Source organism: Staurois parvus, unplaced genomic scaffold (genome assembly GCF_062004578.1).
Source record: "Staurois parvus isolate SC_StPar_1 unplaced genomic scaffold, SC_StPar_1.0 ptg000012l, whole genome shotgun sequence".
NCBI classification, from domain to species: Eukaryota; Metazoa; Chordata; class Amphibia; order Anura; family Ranidae; genus Staurois; species Staurois parvus.
In genome coordinates this window covers 8,725,272-8,743,100 of record NW_028317808.1, presented here as the reverse complement: position 1 = coordinate 8,743,100, position 17,829 = coordinate 8,725,272, and the positions used below count along the sequence as shown (strand labels likewise).

Here is a 17,829-nt window from a genome sequence, read left to right as displayed (position 1 = left end):
CACTTTTCTCACATATATTTGTAAACAATATTGAGAACCATTTTTCATTTTCCTTCCACTTCACAATTATGTGCCACTTTGTGTTGGTCTACCACATAAAATCCCAATAAAATACATTTATGTTTTTGGTTGTAGCATAACAAAATGTGGAACATTTCAAGGGGTATGAATACTTTTTCAAGATACTAAAATAATTGCACTTCCATGTTCTGTGTACTGTGGGAGACCAGATATAGTGAATACATGGTCCTGGTTTTAGTAACACTTTAACTTTATTTATTTTAATGCCCTTAATGTATTAAAAATTGTTTTTCCTTTTTTAAAGAGACATTCTTCAAATCCATCTTTGTATGGATCAGGTTGTATTTCCAGTTGTTTAGAAGGGCTAAAAAAGCTCAGAACAAGTGTTTCTCTCAGACTGGTTTTCAGCTGACTCTGGGTTTTTTGCTGCTCTGGCTCCCAGTGTCATGGAATGTGTTTTTATTAACAACATTCTCAAAGGTGCAGTTGAAGATGCTTCATGGAGAATATATTGCTCTGAGTCATTTGTCATGCCTAATAGGCCCATTAGTCCCTTGTTTTCATGTGGAGAATGTTGTTCAAATCACTTTGATGTTGTTATCACCAGAATTTATACTCCTAAAAGTTATTACTCCTAAAAGTTTACCACATAATGACCCGTCTATGACCTGTGGTCAGGGTAGTTATGATCACATTATCGCCTATCATTTTAATGCCTATAGGGTTTTCAAGTGCTTCTGGAATTAATTTTATAACCATTTACCTAAAGTCTTTGTTTCCAAATAGTAACTAATTAAACTTGTGTCATATCAAAATATGTTAAAATGATACAGAGATGATAATTACTATTATTAGCGTAGATTGATATGTCATTTGCCATCTCATACAGCCCAGATGAATCTTCCCACAGCCATGAATAAATTGAAAAAGTATTTATTTACAGAAGAGATGTAGTATTTGCACGTACTGCAACAACAGTAGCACAGCTTTTCACCATCACTTGGAACCATGGAAGTAATGCTTGTTAGTGGGTTCAGTTTTTACAGGAGAAGGTATTGAATTAAGACATTGGTATTAGCCACCACTGAAATATTTGGCTTAAATGTTAATACAGCCCTTTCATTAGTTAAAGTGTTACTAAACCCAGGACCCTGCATTCACTATATCTGGTCTCCCACAGTACACACAACATGGAAGTGCAATTATTTTAGTAAATCTAAACTGCTAAATACCTTTTCTCATCAGCAGTTAGAGCAGTCTTGTGACTTCTATCAGTGTCCAGCTGAGCACTGGTTAAACCTTGTAGGAGTAGTTTTCATTGTGCTCTAGGAGGATGCAGAACCCCTGACCTCTGTCTGAACAGTGCTGATTGGCACTGTGCTGATCACATACACTCTCCAAAGAAAAAAAAAACCTCTCTAGCAATGCACATTAAACTGAGCATGTTCAGAGTGATTCCACATGATATGTCTTATCAGAAGATAAGAGGGGGACACGGGAAGAAGGGGAGGATCAGATAAGTCAGGATCAAACAGTGTTTTTACACAATGCAGAGGATTACCCTCCACAGTGAGTATAGCAAGCATGCTTTACAAACTGATTTTACTGTTGTGGGTGTAGTAACACTTTAAATCTGCACAACATCATCAGGTTTGCTCATTTTGTGCCTCCTGTAGCCTTTGATAAGCCAGGGCAGGATGAGACGCTGGTACTTTGGTTAAATGTTACTCTTTGGGGCTCATTCACACCATATATGTTGGGCTGCACTAGGCAGCCATGCCTAGTGCAGTCCCAGGCAAACCCTATGAGTTCAATTTATATCACTATGCTACAGTAATATTTCCTTGAAAACTATGACACAATGTACTTTTTGTGACCACATGTATTGCAACGCGTTACATGACATTGCAACACCGTGGAGTGCATACACATGAATAAAATGTAATTTTGTGACATTTCAAGAACATTGAAAAAAAGGAAAAAACAGTGTGATGTGTCATTACAATGCATCAGGACCACTTCTTGCAAATCAGTAATTGTGGTAAAATGTGCTCACTCATGTGGACAAGCCTTTTCACAGGGCATATTGCTAACAGGGAATTAAAAAGAAAATACTGTTCATACACAAATGTAGCAAATGCATACAGTGTGACCCAGTACTGGTCTTAAAGTGGCAACCCAATGTAATTTTTTTAGTTTAGCTCAAGGCGATATTTGTTTTTTTCTGTAATGCTTCTGTGATTCACCACAAAGATAGTAACATTCATTGAAATCCTATTCAGGCAAGAAAGAATGGGACTGATGAGAAAGAGGTTGTCGGCAATCTTTCCTACTGAGGATGTATGTAACTTGCAGTAGGAAGATATGGCTTACATTCTGACTATTGGGAACAGTTAACCATTTAGAAAACTGAGTTATACTTCAAGAAACAAAATACACAACACTAAACTATGATGCTATAAAAGTTATCATTTTAAATTGTCTAGGTGTTTAATTATAGACAAAAAGTAGTGCATACAGTGCGATGCAATATAAAAGGCATGGCTTGTAGCCAAATTTACCTTCACTTGTTGATTCCATCCTCGAAGCTGTGTTCACTGTGTCTCCAAACAAGCAGTACCTTGGCATTTTTGTCCCAACAACTCCAGCAACTACAGGTCCTAAAGGAAACATTTACATTACACAGTGGATAATCTATTGTTTTGTAAAGGAATAAGAAATAAAAGAAAAGGAAGTAAAGGGATATATTTATCTCTGCCTTGTGTCTGCCAAAACTTGCCCCTTAAACAAGAACTCCTGTCAGAATAACAAATCACCAGTAAACTTACTAAAGAATAGGCTGCATGTACCTAATCTTTTTATGATTTGTAAGCTGCAGCAACACCTGCAATAACTGGTGGAAATTCCCTTCTCAGCATTTCAGAGCTTTTCTTGAATCTAAAAGGTGGATGGGGAGGATTCAGTGATAAGGGCTCAATGTCTGGTACCTTCAGTAGCTAAGACATGATTTTTTTTCCTGTTACAGGCCAAAATCTTTATACAACATCATGTTTTTCTTCTTATAATTTGAACTTCCCCATTAGCACAAATTTTGTTGGTAATAATGAAACTGTGCATATTCATTTGGTGTTGCAGAGGTTTCCCCATTTCCCCCTACATAGAGTTGATCCATTCAATTTACCAGGCAACTTTTGGACAGCTTACTATAACAATGCCCAGAGATTGTGTTATCAAAGAGTGGAATATAAACTGTACCCACTGTAGGTCCTTGCCATCGTGACATGCCATCTTCTGCAGTTTTCAACTGCTATTATAAAAATACTATTCCCTTCTTTCTTCACTTTTTCTTAACATTTCTTTTGAACTATGGAGGCCAAATCCTATTGTGTCTTAATGGCTAATACAGTTTAATGACATCAAACCTAGTTTCTAAGTTCAAATGCTCCAGATAACATCCTCATTTCACGTTTAATTTATTACATAGGCACACTTTAGAATTGTCCACACCTTACTTAAAGTGGAACTAAATCCTCACATCCTTTATAGCTAAGTTGTTATGGTGCATATATGATCAATTATGATACCAGCCATTCAAGGGCTTGACAGTTTGGATGGAAATAATATAGACAAAGAATGTGAAACCATTATATTTTTGTTGTAATACAATATGTCATGACAATATTTCTGAAACTTGACCCTTTCTCTGTCTTATATACTTTGTTAAATAAAGACGGTTTTAAAAAATTATTATTCTCAACACTATTAGTATTATTCCTTAGTGCCCCGCTTTCATTGGAAATAGTAAATGTTCATGCAGTATTGTAATCAATAAGTTTGGTGGAGTGGCATAACATACCAGAATGAATTCCAGCACGGATCCTGAGCTGAGTGTTTGGCTTATGAGGAATTCGAAATGTCTTGCACACAGCAACTAGGTCTAGAGCCATGCTTGCAATTTCACTGGCATGGTAAATACCATTCTCTTTAGGCACTCCAGAAACAACCATGTCTTAAAAGAAAACATATGATTTGTATATGTAAAAACACACAGGTGGCATTCTAGAGAGAGTAATAGCAGTATACAGTAAACATAACCCTGTAATGTGCCCTCTATTGGGACAGCACATTAAAGTACAGTATATTAGCTGGATAAGAGTGCTGCAAGGAAATCTGTTCTTACACATCTATATTTCTTGGCTCAGCCTCATGCCAGCAAGACCTCAAGTCAACTCCACCCCCTTAACCCCCAATAGGACATTCCTGAATACATCAATAAAAGTGTCAGACACCGCCCGGCGGGATCTCTAGTGATCCACGGAATGGGATTCCCCAGGACGTGGCGTCTAAGTCCCAGTTTGCCTTTTCACCAGAGCCCCTGATGGTGGGGATGGACTTGGTGCAAGACTGAAATAATTGGGTATGTCCTTTCAACACACTCCAGTACAAGGTTTACCTTCCTGAGGACAAGATGGAGTGGGTGTGCTTGAAAGCCATGGAGATGATGACTTCAACCTTGATTTTGGTCAGCAGGGGTATGAGTTTCCTGGGCATTCTAACAGCCTGTATTCCAGCAGTTCCGTGGGTGCAATGGCAGATGAGAAAATTCCAGTTTTGCCTTCTGAGCCAGTGGCATCACAGATTCCTCTCTTCATTCTCAGCAACCTCCTTTGGTGGAGCCAGAGGGGCAATCTCTCTCTGGACAGGCCCACCAACCCTGGAGACTGGATCACAATTACTTCAGATGCTAGTCTCCTCGGTTGGGGGGCTCATTGATGGGACCTGAGGGCTCAGGGAACATGGTGTTCTTAGATTCCATGTTCTTCCAATCTATTGGAACTGAGAGGGGCCACGGAGGCTCTTAAGAAATTTCTGCCCATCATTCAGGGCAAGAGAGTCAACCTTCTGATGTTTGATACATAATGAAACAAGGGAGAACGATGAGTCCTCAGCTTCTCCAGATCACAGCAGAGATCTGTCTGCAGCGTATGTACCGGGCCTTCAGAATACCCTGGCTGTCCGTTTGAGCAGTAGGTTTTCAAACCACACAGAGTGGATACTTGATTTGAGATATCTGGCAGAAATATTTGCTTAATGGGGAATTCCCAAGCTGGATCTCATGGCAACTCCGATTAACTGCCAAGTACCTCAGTTCTTCTCCTGCTACTTCTGTCCACAAGCTCTAGCTCAAGATGCCCACTTCTAGAGGTGGAAATTCAAGCAAGTTGACCTTTTTCCACCAACTGCTCTGATAGTCGCTACTGAAGATCATGGAAGAAGGGGTGTCAGCCATGATTGCTTTGTTCTGGCCAAGGAGGCCATGGCTTTCCCTCCTGTTTAACCTGGCGAAGTATCCACCAATCAGACTTCCTCAGGCCCAAGGCCTACTCCTTCAGAATTGCAAGACTCATCCCAATCCAGCCCATTTGGTCTCAACTGCATGGAATTTGAAAGAGGTAAGCTGCAAGGCTTAAATCTTTTAGAATCAGTGATGTCCACCCTCCTTTCGGCTAGGACAATTTCTACCAAAGTCACATACCACCAAGTGTGTCAGAGATTCAAAGCTTTTTCTTTTGAACATAGGTTTTCTTTCCAGTTGCCCACAGTGGCTGATGTGTTGAATTTTCTATAATCTGGGCTTGATGCAGGTCTAAGCTACAACACCCTTAAAGTTCAAGTGTCAGCACTTTTGACCCTTACGGATACATCCTGGTTTAGGAAGCCTCTACTGGTCCGATTCCTCAGAGCAGCATCAAAATTCTTCCGATAAGTCGATACGTCCTTTTTTTCTGGTGTGATTTGCCATTAGTTTTAAAAAGGTTGTTGAAATCATAATTTTTTCAGAATTCAGACAGACAATCTGTTATGGTATCTCACTTTAAAAACAGTGTTTCTCGCTGCGGTGGTCTCAGCAAGATAAGTCACTGACATTGCAGCATTCTGCTGCAAGAAGCCATACTGCATTTATTTATTCTAGGTACTTTTATAGCGCCGTCAATTTACACAGCGCTTTACATACATATATTGTACATTCACATCAGTCCCTAACCCTCAAGGGGCGTACAATCTAAAGTGCCTAACTCTCACATTCATACATATACATACTAGGGCCAATTTAGACAGGAGCCAATTAACCTACCAGCATGTCTTTGGAGTAGCCTAATATAGTGTGCACAAATACATAGGATAACTTTATTTAGCTTCTAGGAGCAGAAAAACAAATATGCTGATAATAGCTTCTAGGAGCTTAAAAAAAACTAGTGTGCATAGAGACCAAAGCGAGTTCTCATTCAACTCTGTAGCCAAAGGCAATGTGGAGAAATGCATTTTCAAAGTTCACAACACAGTTATTGAAATCTGAACTTTTTTACTATTGAGAGCAGATCTTGGCAGGCTGCCAGCTCTCTAGTGTAAACAACCAGCAGATGTTTAAGGCTCCATGTACACTAGCGTTTTTTAACCTCCTAGAAGCTGTTAGCATTTTTTTTCTGCTCTTTGAAGCTAATGTTATCCTATGTGTCCATGCAGACTATTTTAGCTTTGTAGGGTTTTTCAAGCTTCAGCGCCTAGGAGCATAAAAAAAATGTTTTTGCAGAGTTTTTGGGAGCGTTTTTCCAGCAGAATAAAAAAAAAACCACTAAATGATACTCAATGCTAAATGCTACTAAAACACTCCTAATAGCTTTTTTTTTATAACTTTTTTTTCCCCTTCGACCTTCTCAAAGTTTCCTGCCTAAGGTCTCCTCAGAATTTCACTTCAACTGGGAATCGCTTCTTCCAGCGTTTTTGCCTTCGCATCAGATACGGAGGAGTCTAGTTTGAGCAGACTAGACGTAAGGTCTCTTCTGATGTATTTGTCAAGGACTAAGCCATTAAACTTATACTTTAATAAAGCACTACAAATTAGTGGCCTCGTCCCAATCTGGAGTTATAGGAGCTTCCATGTTATCTTCTGCTGTGTCTAGACATTACATTTTCTCTGTAGCAGCACCTGGTGTCTGGTGCCTTTCCCCTCCTTGGGTTTGGCTAGTTTAGTCCCAAGATCTTACTGGCATGAAGCTGAGCCAGGAAAACAGAAAATTGTTACCAATACTTACCTAATTTTTTCTTTTCTGGCACAGACTCATGCTGGCATATGTCCTCCCTAGTTTGTTGCAAGCTATCTACAGAACACCTGCACCACGTACTGGCTGCCTTTATTGATTTATTCAGGAATGTCTTATCGTGGTCAAGGGGGTGGAGTTGACCCGATGTCTTGTTGGCATGAGGAAAAGCCAGGGAAGGAAAAATTACAGTAAGTATTGGTAACAATTTTATGTTATTTGTGTTGTGCATTCTTTTTAATAGACCTCATAAATATATGTTGCTTTACCAATTGGACTCTAAATTATATGAGTTTGTACAGGCTGGGTTAGTATAGATAGAATGTATAAAGGTTCTATGGGTGATGTCGGCACGGCACTTCCAACACTGTTTACACATGCAGTTCAGTATCTGCTGGACTGTGGCACATGTATACATAACTTTAGAATGATTTTCAATGCAGCAACTACATAGAAAATTATCATTTAAGATGGCAACTTACAGGCATCACCTATCGTCTCCACTTTATAGACGTCATAGTTGTCAATTATATCATCAAAGGTTGTGTAGAGTTTGTTGAGGAAATCTACCACCTGGTATGGTGTACTGGTGCTAGACAAATTTGTGAACCCCACAATGTCACTAAGGAGGGAAACAAATACACTATATTTATCAAATGTCAGCATACATTAAAGTGTTACATAACCCAGGACCCTGCATTCACTATATCTGCTCTCCCACAGTACACAGAACATAGAAATGCAATTACCACAGAACATGGAACTGCTAAATACCTTTTCTCATCAGCAGTTAGAGCAGTCTTGTGGCTTCTATCAGTGTCCAGCACAGCACTGACTAAAGCTTAGGAGCAGTTTTATTTCTGCTCTAGGAGGATGCAAAACCCCTGACCTCTGTCTGGACAGTGCTGATTGACCCTGTGCTGATCACATGCACTTTCCCAAGAAAAAACAAACAAAACAACCTCTCTAGCAATACACACCAAACTGAGCATGTGCAAAATGCCTATGGTTCAGTCTGTCTTACCAGGAGATAAGAGGTGGTCACTTAAACAAGGGGAGCAACAAAGCAATCAGGCTCAAACGGCCATTTTACACAATGCAGAGGATTAACCCCTTAGGTTTCCCAGTGAATATAACAAGCATGCTTTACTGCAAATACAGACTGATTTTACTGTTGTGGGTTTAGTAACACTTTAAATGTTGAATGGGGAAAAGATTCACAGTTTTTCACCTGTGAGGGAAATGAGGAAAAATATTACTATGATACATACTCTCATACATAGCTAGGTTATATTGGTGTAAACCTCCTGCGCTCCTAACTAAAAAAATAGATTCAAATATAAAAAGAAGAAGGAGCTGCTAACATCTAATCCTATACCTAATGATCTATGGACAAAAAATGTAATAAATGATAAAGCGTTACATAAAATATATAATATATAATACCATGCATAAGTGAATAACAAAACATAAACATAAAAATACATGTGATAAAATCTGAATTAAATAAACGAAAAAATATAAAAGTGACTTGATCCACATAAGATCAAAAGTAAATACTATTAGTGTCTGAAAGTGACCTGATCCTCTGGGGATCCTTTTGTGAAGAAAGTGAATTGCAATCCACTACAGGATTCAAAGTGATACCAATGACTAAAGTGTATACACCAATAATCTCGCAAAGTATGGTGTATATGTGAATTGAACCAATAAATAAATAATTTGCGCTAGTAAATGTGTATAAAAAGAAATCATCAAATCATAAGTCCAGAAAAAAATATATATATGCCAATACCACAAAAAAAAAAAAAAAAATTAAAAAAACTTTTAAGTGCAAAAAACTTTTGTGCAAAAAAAGTGTCTAAATATGAAAAGTTTTCACCAAAAAACCTTGATAATATAATGGCAGATCATCCATAAATATATCTTCAGAAACGAAAACTCTGCAACACATCGATCCTCATCGATCGAAATAACAGGATGAAAAACTTTGTAGTTAATCGAAAATCCACTTCTCCAATAGATAAAGGACCACCTTCAAACGTATCCATGGGGGGAAATGCCAAGCACTCGAGAGAAACAGAAAGACTTCATGGTGCAATATTATAAAAACCAATTCCTTTATTAGGTACTCATTGCACTTACTCAAGAGGTGTCCCAGCCGACACCAGCATCAACAGCATAACAGCAATCACATAAACGAGCCTGGCTACTCAGCACATGCGCAGTAGCTGGCAGCCAAAAACGTAATGACGTCACATCAATCAAGCTCCGCCCTACGCGTTTCGTCATCGACGTCCTCACGGAGCGGATAGATGTGAGACGTCTCAACCTCCTTAAATATTCACTCACAGGAAACGAACAGCTGACATCAATGGGGAATCAAGCAAAGCAAGCCGCCCCACAGATGACAGGAGTCCACAAAGGATATACAATGTATCCAATATATTTGCCATCACAAGCAAAAAAACTTTAAAACAAGAGAACAAAAATAGAATAAAAAGAAATTTGAATAAAACACTAATGATAAATAAATTAAATAAGTAAATACATTAACGGGCCAGCACCCTCTAAGACTGTGTTTCAAAAAGGGAACTTAAAGGGCCAGTAACACTTTCAACACTTTTTTTTTTTTTTTTTTTTGTGGTATTGGCATATATATATTTTTTTCTGGACTTATGATTTGATGATTTCTTTTTATACACATTTACTAGCGCAAATTATTTATTTATTGGTACACTTTATATATGGTGATTTTTTGCAGCTGGTACACTATTAGTAAGTTATATAATTTTGACCATAGGCGCTATTATTAATTTTTCTTATATGTGAATTGATCCTAAATAGGATCTACAGTGATGGTGAACACTCAAACAATAAGATAGAATAGTCCAAATGGGACTGATAAATAAACACTGTCCAAAAATAGGACTAAAGACGAAAGAAAAACGCACATATATCCAGGAAAAAATTCCTTATTACAATACTAACCAGAGAATACCCCCAAAAAACAAATGTCTACCCAAACACATAAATTGTGTAAAACAAAATAAATCACCGTGACAGTAAACACTGAAGTGAAATAACCATGTCACACTATGTGTGACAAACATGCATAAAAAATAAACGCATGACACTATAAATAATATATAAAAGTGAAAAAATGTCCAAATTGGTGTTTAAACACCACGTAGTCCAATATATAAAGCACTTGTGCAAGTGGATAGTGGATGTGCATGACCACAGAAGGATATCCACAGATAGCTGAAATACCCGCTCACCTCCTTGCTTTGATAGGCAAGGGTCAAAACACCTGTAGGATCACCAAACTGGATCCTCCATGTACATGATTCCTCTGTCACTGCGCGCCTCTTCCTGCAGCGATCTCCCCCTCAGGAATAAACGTAATGGTGGCAAAATCCTCTCCAGGTATACAGGTGTGGTATAGCCAGTTTTTCATTATAAAACATAAGCAGAATCTCCCATAGTGTATTACTTTTTTAATGTATGTAAAATAAAGCCAAACCTTCCAATTTTGCACTCACATTTCACTCATGTGTATACAGGCATTTAGAACCTCATGTTCTGGGTGTACTTGCATGGGTGTAGTAAAATAGCGTCCGCGCTGGAAGTGCATCACTGCGTGCCTACGCGTTGCATCACGTTAGTCACATGACTTCCTCCTTTTACTACGTGGTGTTTAAACACCAATTTGGACATTTTTTCACTTTTACAGTCAGGTCCATAAATATTGGGACATCAACACAATTCTAACATTTTTGGCTCTATACACCACCACAATGGATTTGAAATGAAACGAACAAGATGTGCTTTAACTGCAGACTGTCAGCTTTAATTTGAGGGTATTTACATCCAAATCAGGTGAACGGTGTGGGAATTACAACAGTTTGCATATGTGCCTCCCACTTGTTAAGGGACCAAAAGTAATGGGACAGAATAATAATCATATATCAAACTTTCACTTTTTAATACTTGGTTGCAAATCCTTTGCAGTCAATTACAGCCTGACGTCTGGAACGCATAGACATCACCAGACGCTGGGTTTCATCCCTGGTGATGCTCTGCCAGGCCTCTACTGCAACTGTCTTCAGTTCCTGCTTGTTCTTGGGGCATTTTCCCTTCAGTTTTGTCTTCAGCAAGTGAAATGCATGCTCAATCGGATTCAATCGGACAGTCTGGCAAACAGTCTCCGGCCACTAGACCCAAAAAGAACAATCTTACTTTCATCAGTCCACAAAATGTTGCGTCATTTCTCTTTAGGCCAGTCAATGTGCTCTTTGGCAAATTGTAAACTCTTCAGCACACGTCTTTTTTTCAACAGTGGGACTTTGCGGGGGCTTCTTGCAGATAGCTTGGCTTCACATAGGCGTCTTCTAATTGTAACAGTACTCACAGGTAACTTTAGACCTTCTTTGATCTTCCTGGAGCTGATTGTTGGCTGAGTCCTTGCCATTTTGGCTATTCTTCTATCCATTCGAATGGTAGTTTTTCGCTTTCTTCCACATCTTTCAGGTTTTGGTTGCCAGTTTAAAGCATTTGCGATCATTTTAGCTGAGCAGCCTATCATTTTCTGCACTTCTTTATATGTTTTCCCCTCTCCAATCAACTTTTTAATCAAGGTACGCTGTTCTTCTGAACAGTGTCTGGAACGACCCATTTTCCTCAGAATTTCAGAGAGAAATGCGCTGTAACCAGCATGTACAACATTTGCTGCCTTCCTTCCTTAAATAAGGGCAATAATTGCCACCTGTTTTTCAAAGAATGAATGACCTCACTAATAGAACTCCACACTGCTATTATTTTGAACATGCCCCTTTCAATTAGTGACTCAATTACACAGAATCAGCAGCATGCATGTCATGACTGTTGGGTCTGTTGGATTTCAATTACTCTACTACACCTGCTAGTAAGCTATTTGCCATGTAGAATATCATTTCTACCAAAAACAGTGATTGATCAGGTTAGTGATGTCTGACTGCTATTATTTTGAACATAACTGTATATACTCACAAACAAGGAAGTATAACAAGCATAAACAGATCCTCAAAGGAAATATATATACTTGTTTGTGAGTATATATATATATTTTTTATTTAATAAATTCACAGTTTACTGAGGTAATGCGCAAAGTTGGTGCACTCTTTCTTTTTGCTTCACTTCACCGTTTTGGTCGGGCTTCCCCAGCCTTGTTTTAGTGCTACACAACCTTTCATGCATTTGTGGAACTGTTTCAAGGAATCCTTTTTCACCATCCTGGGCTGGAATACCTGTTCACAGGTACCAGAAGTTGGTTGACTCCATGCAACACAGAATTACAGCAGTTCTCAGAAACAGTGCTTATACAACTAAATATTAATTAAGTGATTCAAAGGAAAGCAAAATCTTCAAACATTTTTCAGTTTATATAGTGAATGTTTGAGTTTGTAATGAAGAATACAAACACTGCTATTTTTTTGAACAGTCTAATATTCACTTTTCTTCAATTTTTTTAGAGGAACAACACAAATTTGATATATTTTTCTTCATGTTTTGATTTGGAATAGAATGTGTAGTGTTCCCAATGCATTTGTGTGTATGGAAATAAAAGCTATTAGAAGGATTTTGAGCTTTATTCACTTTTTTCAACACACTGCTATTATTTTGAACACAACTGTATATGTTTTATTTAATAAATTCATAGTTTACTGAGGTAATGTGCAAGGTTGGTGCGCTCTTTTTTTGCTTCACTTCTGAACTCAATAAAAGCCTATGCGTCCATGTACACGTAGGCTTTTACCAGAGTTTAGGAGCAGCAGAGTTTAGGGACAGTTAAATGTTCCTCTTCTGAACACAGAATAATCGCATTCAGACGAGAAATGTTTTGACCAAAAAATGCTAAATATGCCAAAAACGCGTGTAAACCTGGCTAAAAATGGCTAAACATTAGCTCCGTTTAGTGCTTGGAAGGTTATCCGTGTCAATGGAAAATACTCTGGCCAATCAAATGCATAAACTTCCAAGAGCTAAACTTGGATAAATGTGGCTAAACGAGGTACCGCATTTACATGTGATTTTGCCACGTTTAATGTTTTTCTACTGCCAGGAGAGCTTAACGACTAGGTGAATTCATGTGTACTACAGGCCTTACTCACATGTGGTGTGTCATTTCATTCCAGGAAGAGAAGATCCGGCTAGATCCTGTGCCTGTCTTTACAAATACATGCACAGCTCTGTGTCTCCATTCGTTGCAGGAGATCAGTGTTTTGGCCGGGGCCTGCTAACAAAACATGTCCTACAGTGAATGACAGCAAGGGTTAGCAGGGGGTGCATGCTCCAAACCTGGAAAAACACAGCAACATATGGGTACATCGCTGGTCCTGTAGCTGCCGCCCTTTTGCAGTACATTGCGGGCGGGCAGTCTTTAAGTGGTTAATATGATTTTTCACTATGGGTTACAGTTTGCATTATTCTCTGGGCTTCTTTGCTGAATAACCCCAATGCTTTAAAACAGACACATTACCATGACCATTTTATGATATACAGTACCTCTTTAGTAGTTACAAACTTAAATACACAGTTTTCCATACATTGTGTTTAACACTATGTAGTTGTAATTCTGAAGTGGACTCGTTAGCCGATGCATGGTGCCAGGATGAAACCTCCTTTGACCAGGCAGAGATCCTCAAATATGTTGGATGTAAAGATATTCCGTACCCACACCCAGGTCTTTTGTTTAAATAATAGCTCTTTTACCTTATTTTGCATAGGGGCTAGTATAAAACATAATAGCTCCTGCCATTTAAAAGCAAAGCAACTACTGTTAGTTGATCCTAACTTGATAAAGAGCTGGACATGTTTCGAAACATAACTTTTGAATGACAGGACTTATTATGTTTTCAACTACTCCCCATATGAAACAAAGTGAAAGAGCTAATTTTTTTAGACAAAAGACCTAGGCGCAGGTGAAATGTCTTTCAACGTTTTCCTAAAACATTATGACATCCTGCTATCCAAGGTAGTATAAAAATGGAAATCTAACCAAGAACCCTCTTTGCGGTACTTCGGAAGGGTCACCAACATAGGCCATTCATTATTAGCACCACCATAAAAAATGACAGGTCCTCATACAGCCTACCTGACAGGCTCTCAACCCCCACCCAGGCACCCAGAAGAGAAGAAAGAGGTGACCTGCTGTGGCAAACTGTGGGGCTTAGAAAACTTTTCTTTAAGTGCTGGGAACTACAGAATTACTCCACCTGTGACCTGTTAAGGCTCTTAACCATTCCCAGCTCGGCCCCAGGACCCCATGCTGAGTTGATGGGGTCCAGGCCCAGTACAGGAGGGATGGCTCTGCCCTTGTTGGTAGCCCTGGTTGTTATATAGGATTGGACAGGCTGTGATACCAGTATAGTGCCCCTCTAGATGGCCAGGGGGAGCTAGAGTTCAATTTTTGAGAAATTTTGAGAGGCTCTGCATGTCAGTCCCCTGATTCCTTCCCCTGCCCTAAAATCTTGTAGAAGATTCTAGAAGCAGTGGGCAGGGGGTGAGGAGAGGCTGGCCTGCACACTTAAAGGACCCTGGCCAAACCGTCAAGCAGGAGGCTTGGCATGGGGCTAGGGCAGCCCTTAAATGTGAGAGTTTGCTTATAAGCAGGAGAGTTCAGGTGGACGATGGAATGAGTAGGTTGAGGTGCAGGAGCCTGGGAGGAGGCCCAGTTGGGAAGGGGATCACCTCCAGGCAGTGGTTCTGGAGAGGAGGAAAGGTAAGACCTCATCGGCCCCCAGAGCAAGGACCACCTGTGCAGCAGGGAAGCAGCCAGCCCAGTGGAAGGCCTGAAAGCAGCTACCCACCCACTAGCTCATAGGAATAGGACTGAGTGAATAATCCTACACCCCCAGGGCCAGTTAAGGAGAAAGAAGCACTCTGGTGGGAAACTGGATTAGCCCTTTGCCAGGGACTGTCAAGAGAAAACACAAGAGAGCGCACTCTCCACGTGCAGTACCGTGATAAAAATGTGTTTAAAAATATGTAACAAAAATGCATACTCACAAAAAGACCATAAAAACAGACACTGAGCCAAATCTTTTAGTCCCAGACACAGAAGTCCTGTAAAAACAACTGCTCGGTTGGAAATAGTTGCCGCGTTTCGGGAGACACATTCCCTTCCTCAGAGCTAAGACAACCGGAGGTGCCAGTACCTCATATATAGGGGAAAGAACATGTGTAGGACATCACCACACCCCTACCATATGGAGATGACAAGGGTGAAGCCCACCAGGGGCCGCCCAATATCTATGCCCCACAGCTAATGCCTAGAGGAAAACTGTAACTCACACAATCCATAAGCAGTTAACATGCTGCAAATAAATGCAATCCCTATTAACATTTGCCTCAATGCATGAAAACTTAGTGGCAAAGAGGAAATATCAATGTAGATGTAAAAAATCTTAAAATTATGAAGGTGGACAACTTACTGATGGACCAAGAAAATAGGCAGAGTGAACTGGAGAGATGGTAGCCCCCTCAAGCCTCATGGCGCGATGCATGGAGCGCAAGCCACAGACTCATAGCCACCAGCCACAATTCCGAAAATGTGCCACCGCTAGTGCGCATGCACACCTCCCATGTCTGGCGAAGATGCATGTGCCCTGTCCCACCCACCCAAGGGAAATCTGCTATTAACAGTGCACCGGAAGTGCATCATCGCGGTTATGCAGGACAAGGGCAAAAGTGCGCTGGCAAAAATGGGCAGATGTAATGCTTGTTGCATATGAAAGGAGAGGGATGACTAGGATGCAAGGGGCCAAAAAAATAATGGAGGAGGTGGAGAGAGGCCACACAAATTATGCAGCATTGGCAAATCACCCAGGGGAAATATATATATAAATTTAAAATCGCATATTAATAAAACACGCCAAAAATAACATGCAACGCATACCAACATTATAAAAAACATATGGGAAAAAAAAAAAATTAAAAAAAAAAAAAAAAAAAATATATATATATATATATATATATATATATATATATATATATATATGAATGGGAATGTGGATGCACTAAAACACAGAATAATAACCTCAATATAAAAGTGTATACAAGCCACGTGTGCATCAGCACTTGATAAATGCGCATAAGAGGGAGCAAGCAACCGCTACATACGATGCATATACAACAAATTGGCACAAACATGGACCAAAAGGGGAGAGGAAGAACATGCCAAGGGTAAACCAGGTCACATTTATAGCTACCTTTTTGGTTAAAGTACTCCACCCCGAAGTTAAACGTTTGGTGGAAAGTTTGATTCTGCTTGGAGCCAATATGCTCCTCAAATCTTGAGGTCGTCAAAATATCACTTCTGGCTGTTGAGGGATATGTGCAGAAAGGAGGGGATCCTGAATTAGAATATTCCAATATTTGTTGAGGGTTCTCTTGATATCAGAGGCTTGCTGATTGAACCTAGTACGGAAAGCTACACTATGTTGTCTATTGGGTTTCTCATATTTCCTGGGCTTATGTGCAGTCACAGTAACCACCTTAGTGCCTGCCATACTGTTGTATTCCTTCCTATATTTATTGTACGCCTCATCAATATTGGTGACTGCACATACCTTCTCCACAAACTTTTTTCTCAAAATTTGACTTTGAGTGTCAGTCTTCAACCAGAGTACAAGTCCTCCTCAACCTACAGAACTGGCCCAGAGGAACATTTTTGATCCATCTTGGCTGATTATGACTCTCAGTGTGTAGGTATGAGTTGCCTGCTGTGGGTTCGAAATGAGTTTTAGACACTGTCACGACCTGCGGCCGCCGCCACCAACAGGCGACAATCGCCCAGCCGCGACTAACAGTATTACGTCACGCCCACGGCGTCAGACCCCAGACCTTCTCACCAAACTCGTGACCGAAGGGCCGGCCGATCCAAAACCGCGGTGTGACGCGCGTAACAAGGCCCCACCCAGCTGCACCCTACACAGCGATTGCCCAGCTAATGGACTACAATCGGTGCCTGCAGCCTGAATGCGCTTGTTACTGGGTCGGGTTAGTTACGCAACTAACCCTCTACTGCCACCACCACTTTTGTCGGAGACTGGGAAACTCCCGTTATCAAATATACACTATAATGATTGAAATATTGATCTATATAGCACGGCCCGCGGACCTGTTATACAGAGATATAATCCAACAGTAGCGTCTCTTCAAAGGCAGGGATTCGTGAATTGCAAGTAAGCGCTTAGAAACAGTTTAACACTTTCAGAAAGAAAGATTTATTTCTAACGGTCAAACAGATGCAAAATAAATAGTTACAAAGATGTCACAAAAATATATATACAGTCAGGTCCATAAATATTGGGACATCGACACAATTCTAACATTTTTGGCTCTGTACACCACCACAATGGTTTTGAAATGAAACGAACAAGATGTTCTTTAACTGCAGACTGTCAGCTTTAATTTGAGGGTATTTACATCCAAATCAGGTGAACGTTGTAGGAATTACAACAGTTTGCATATGTGCCTCCCACTTGTTAAGTGACCAAAAGTAATGGGACAGAATAATAATCATAAATCAAACTTTCACTTTTTAATACTTGGTTGCAAATCCTTTGCAGTCAATTACAGCCTAAAGTCTGGAATGCATAGACATCACCAGAAGCTGGGTTTCATCCCTGGTGATGCTCTGCCAGGTCTCTACTGCAACTGTCTT

The 17,829-nt window shown here is 39.9% G+C and overlaps 1 protein-coding gene across 1 annotated transcript in view; it reads right to left on the bottom strand.

The window, feature by feature from the left end:
• The window catches only part of LOC149473686 (atrial natriuretic peptide receptor 1-like), a 206,497-nt gene that overhangs the window by 17,926 nt on the left and 170,742 nt on the right, over positions 1-17,829 (bottom strand). The window contains exons 19-21 of the mRNA XM_089674786.1: positions 7,604-7,743; positions 3,878-4,030; positions 2,583-2,681 (exon numbers count right to left, since the gene is read on the bottom strand). Coding sequence (XP_089530912.1) covers positions 2,583-2,681; positions 3,878-4,030; positions 7,604-7,743 — 392 coding nt within the window. The remainder of the gene's footprint in view (positions 1-2,582; positions 2,682-3,877; positions 4,031-7,603; positions 7,744-17,829) is intronic.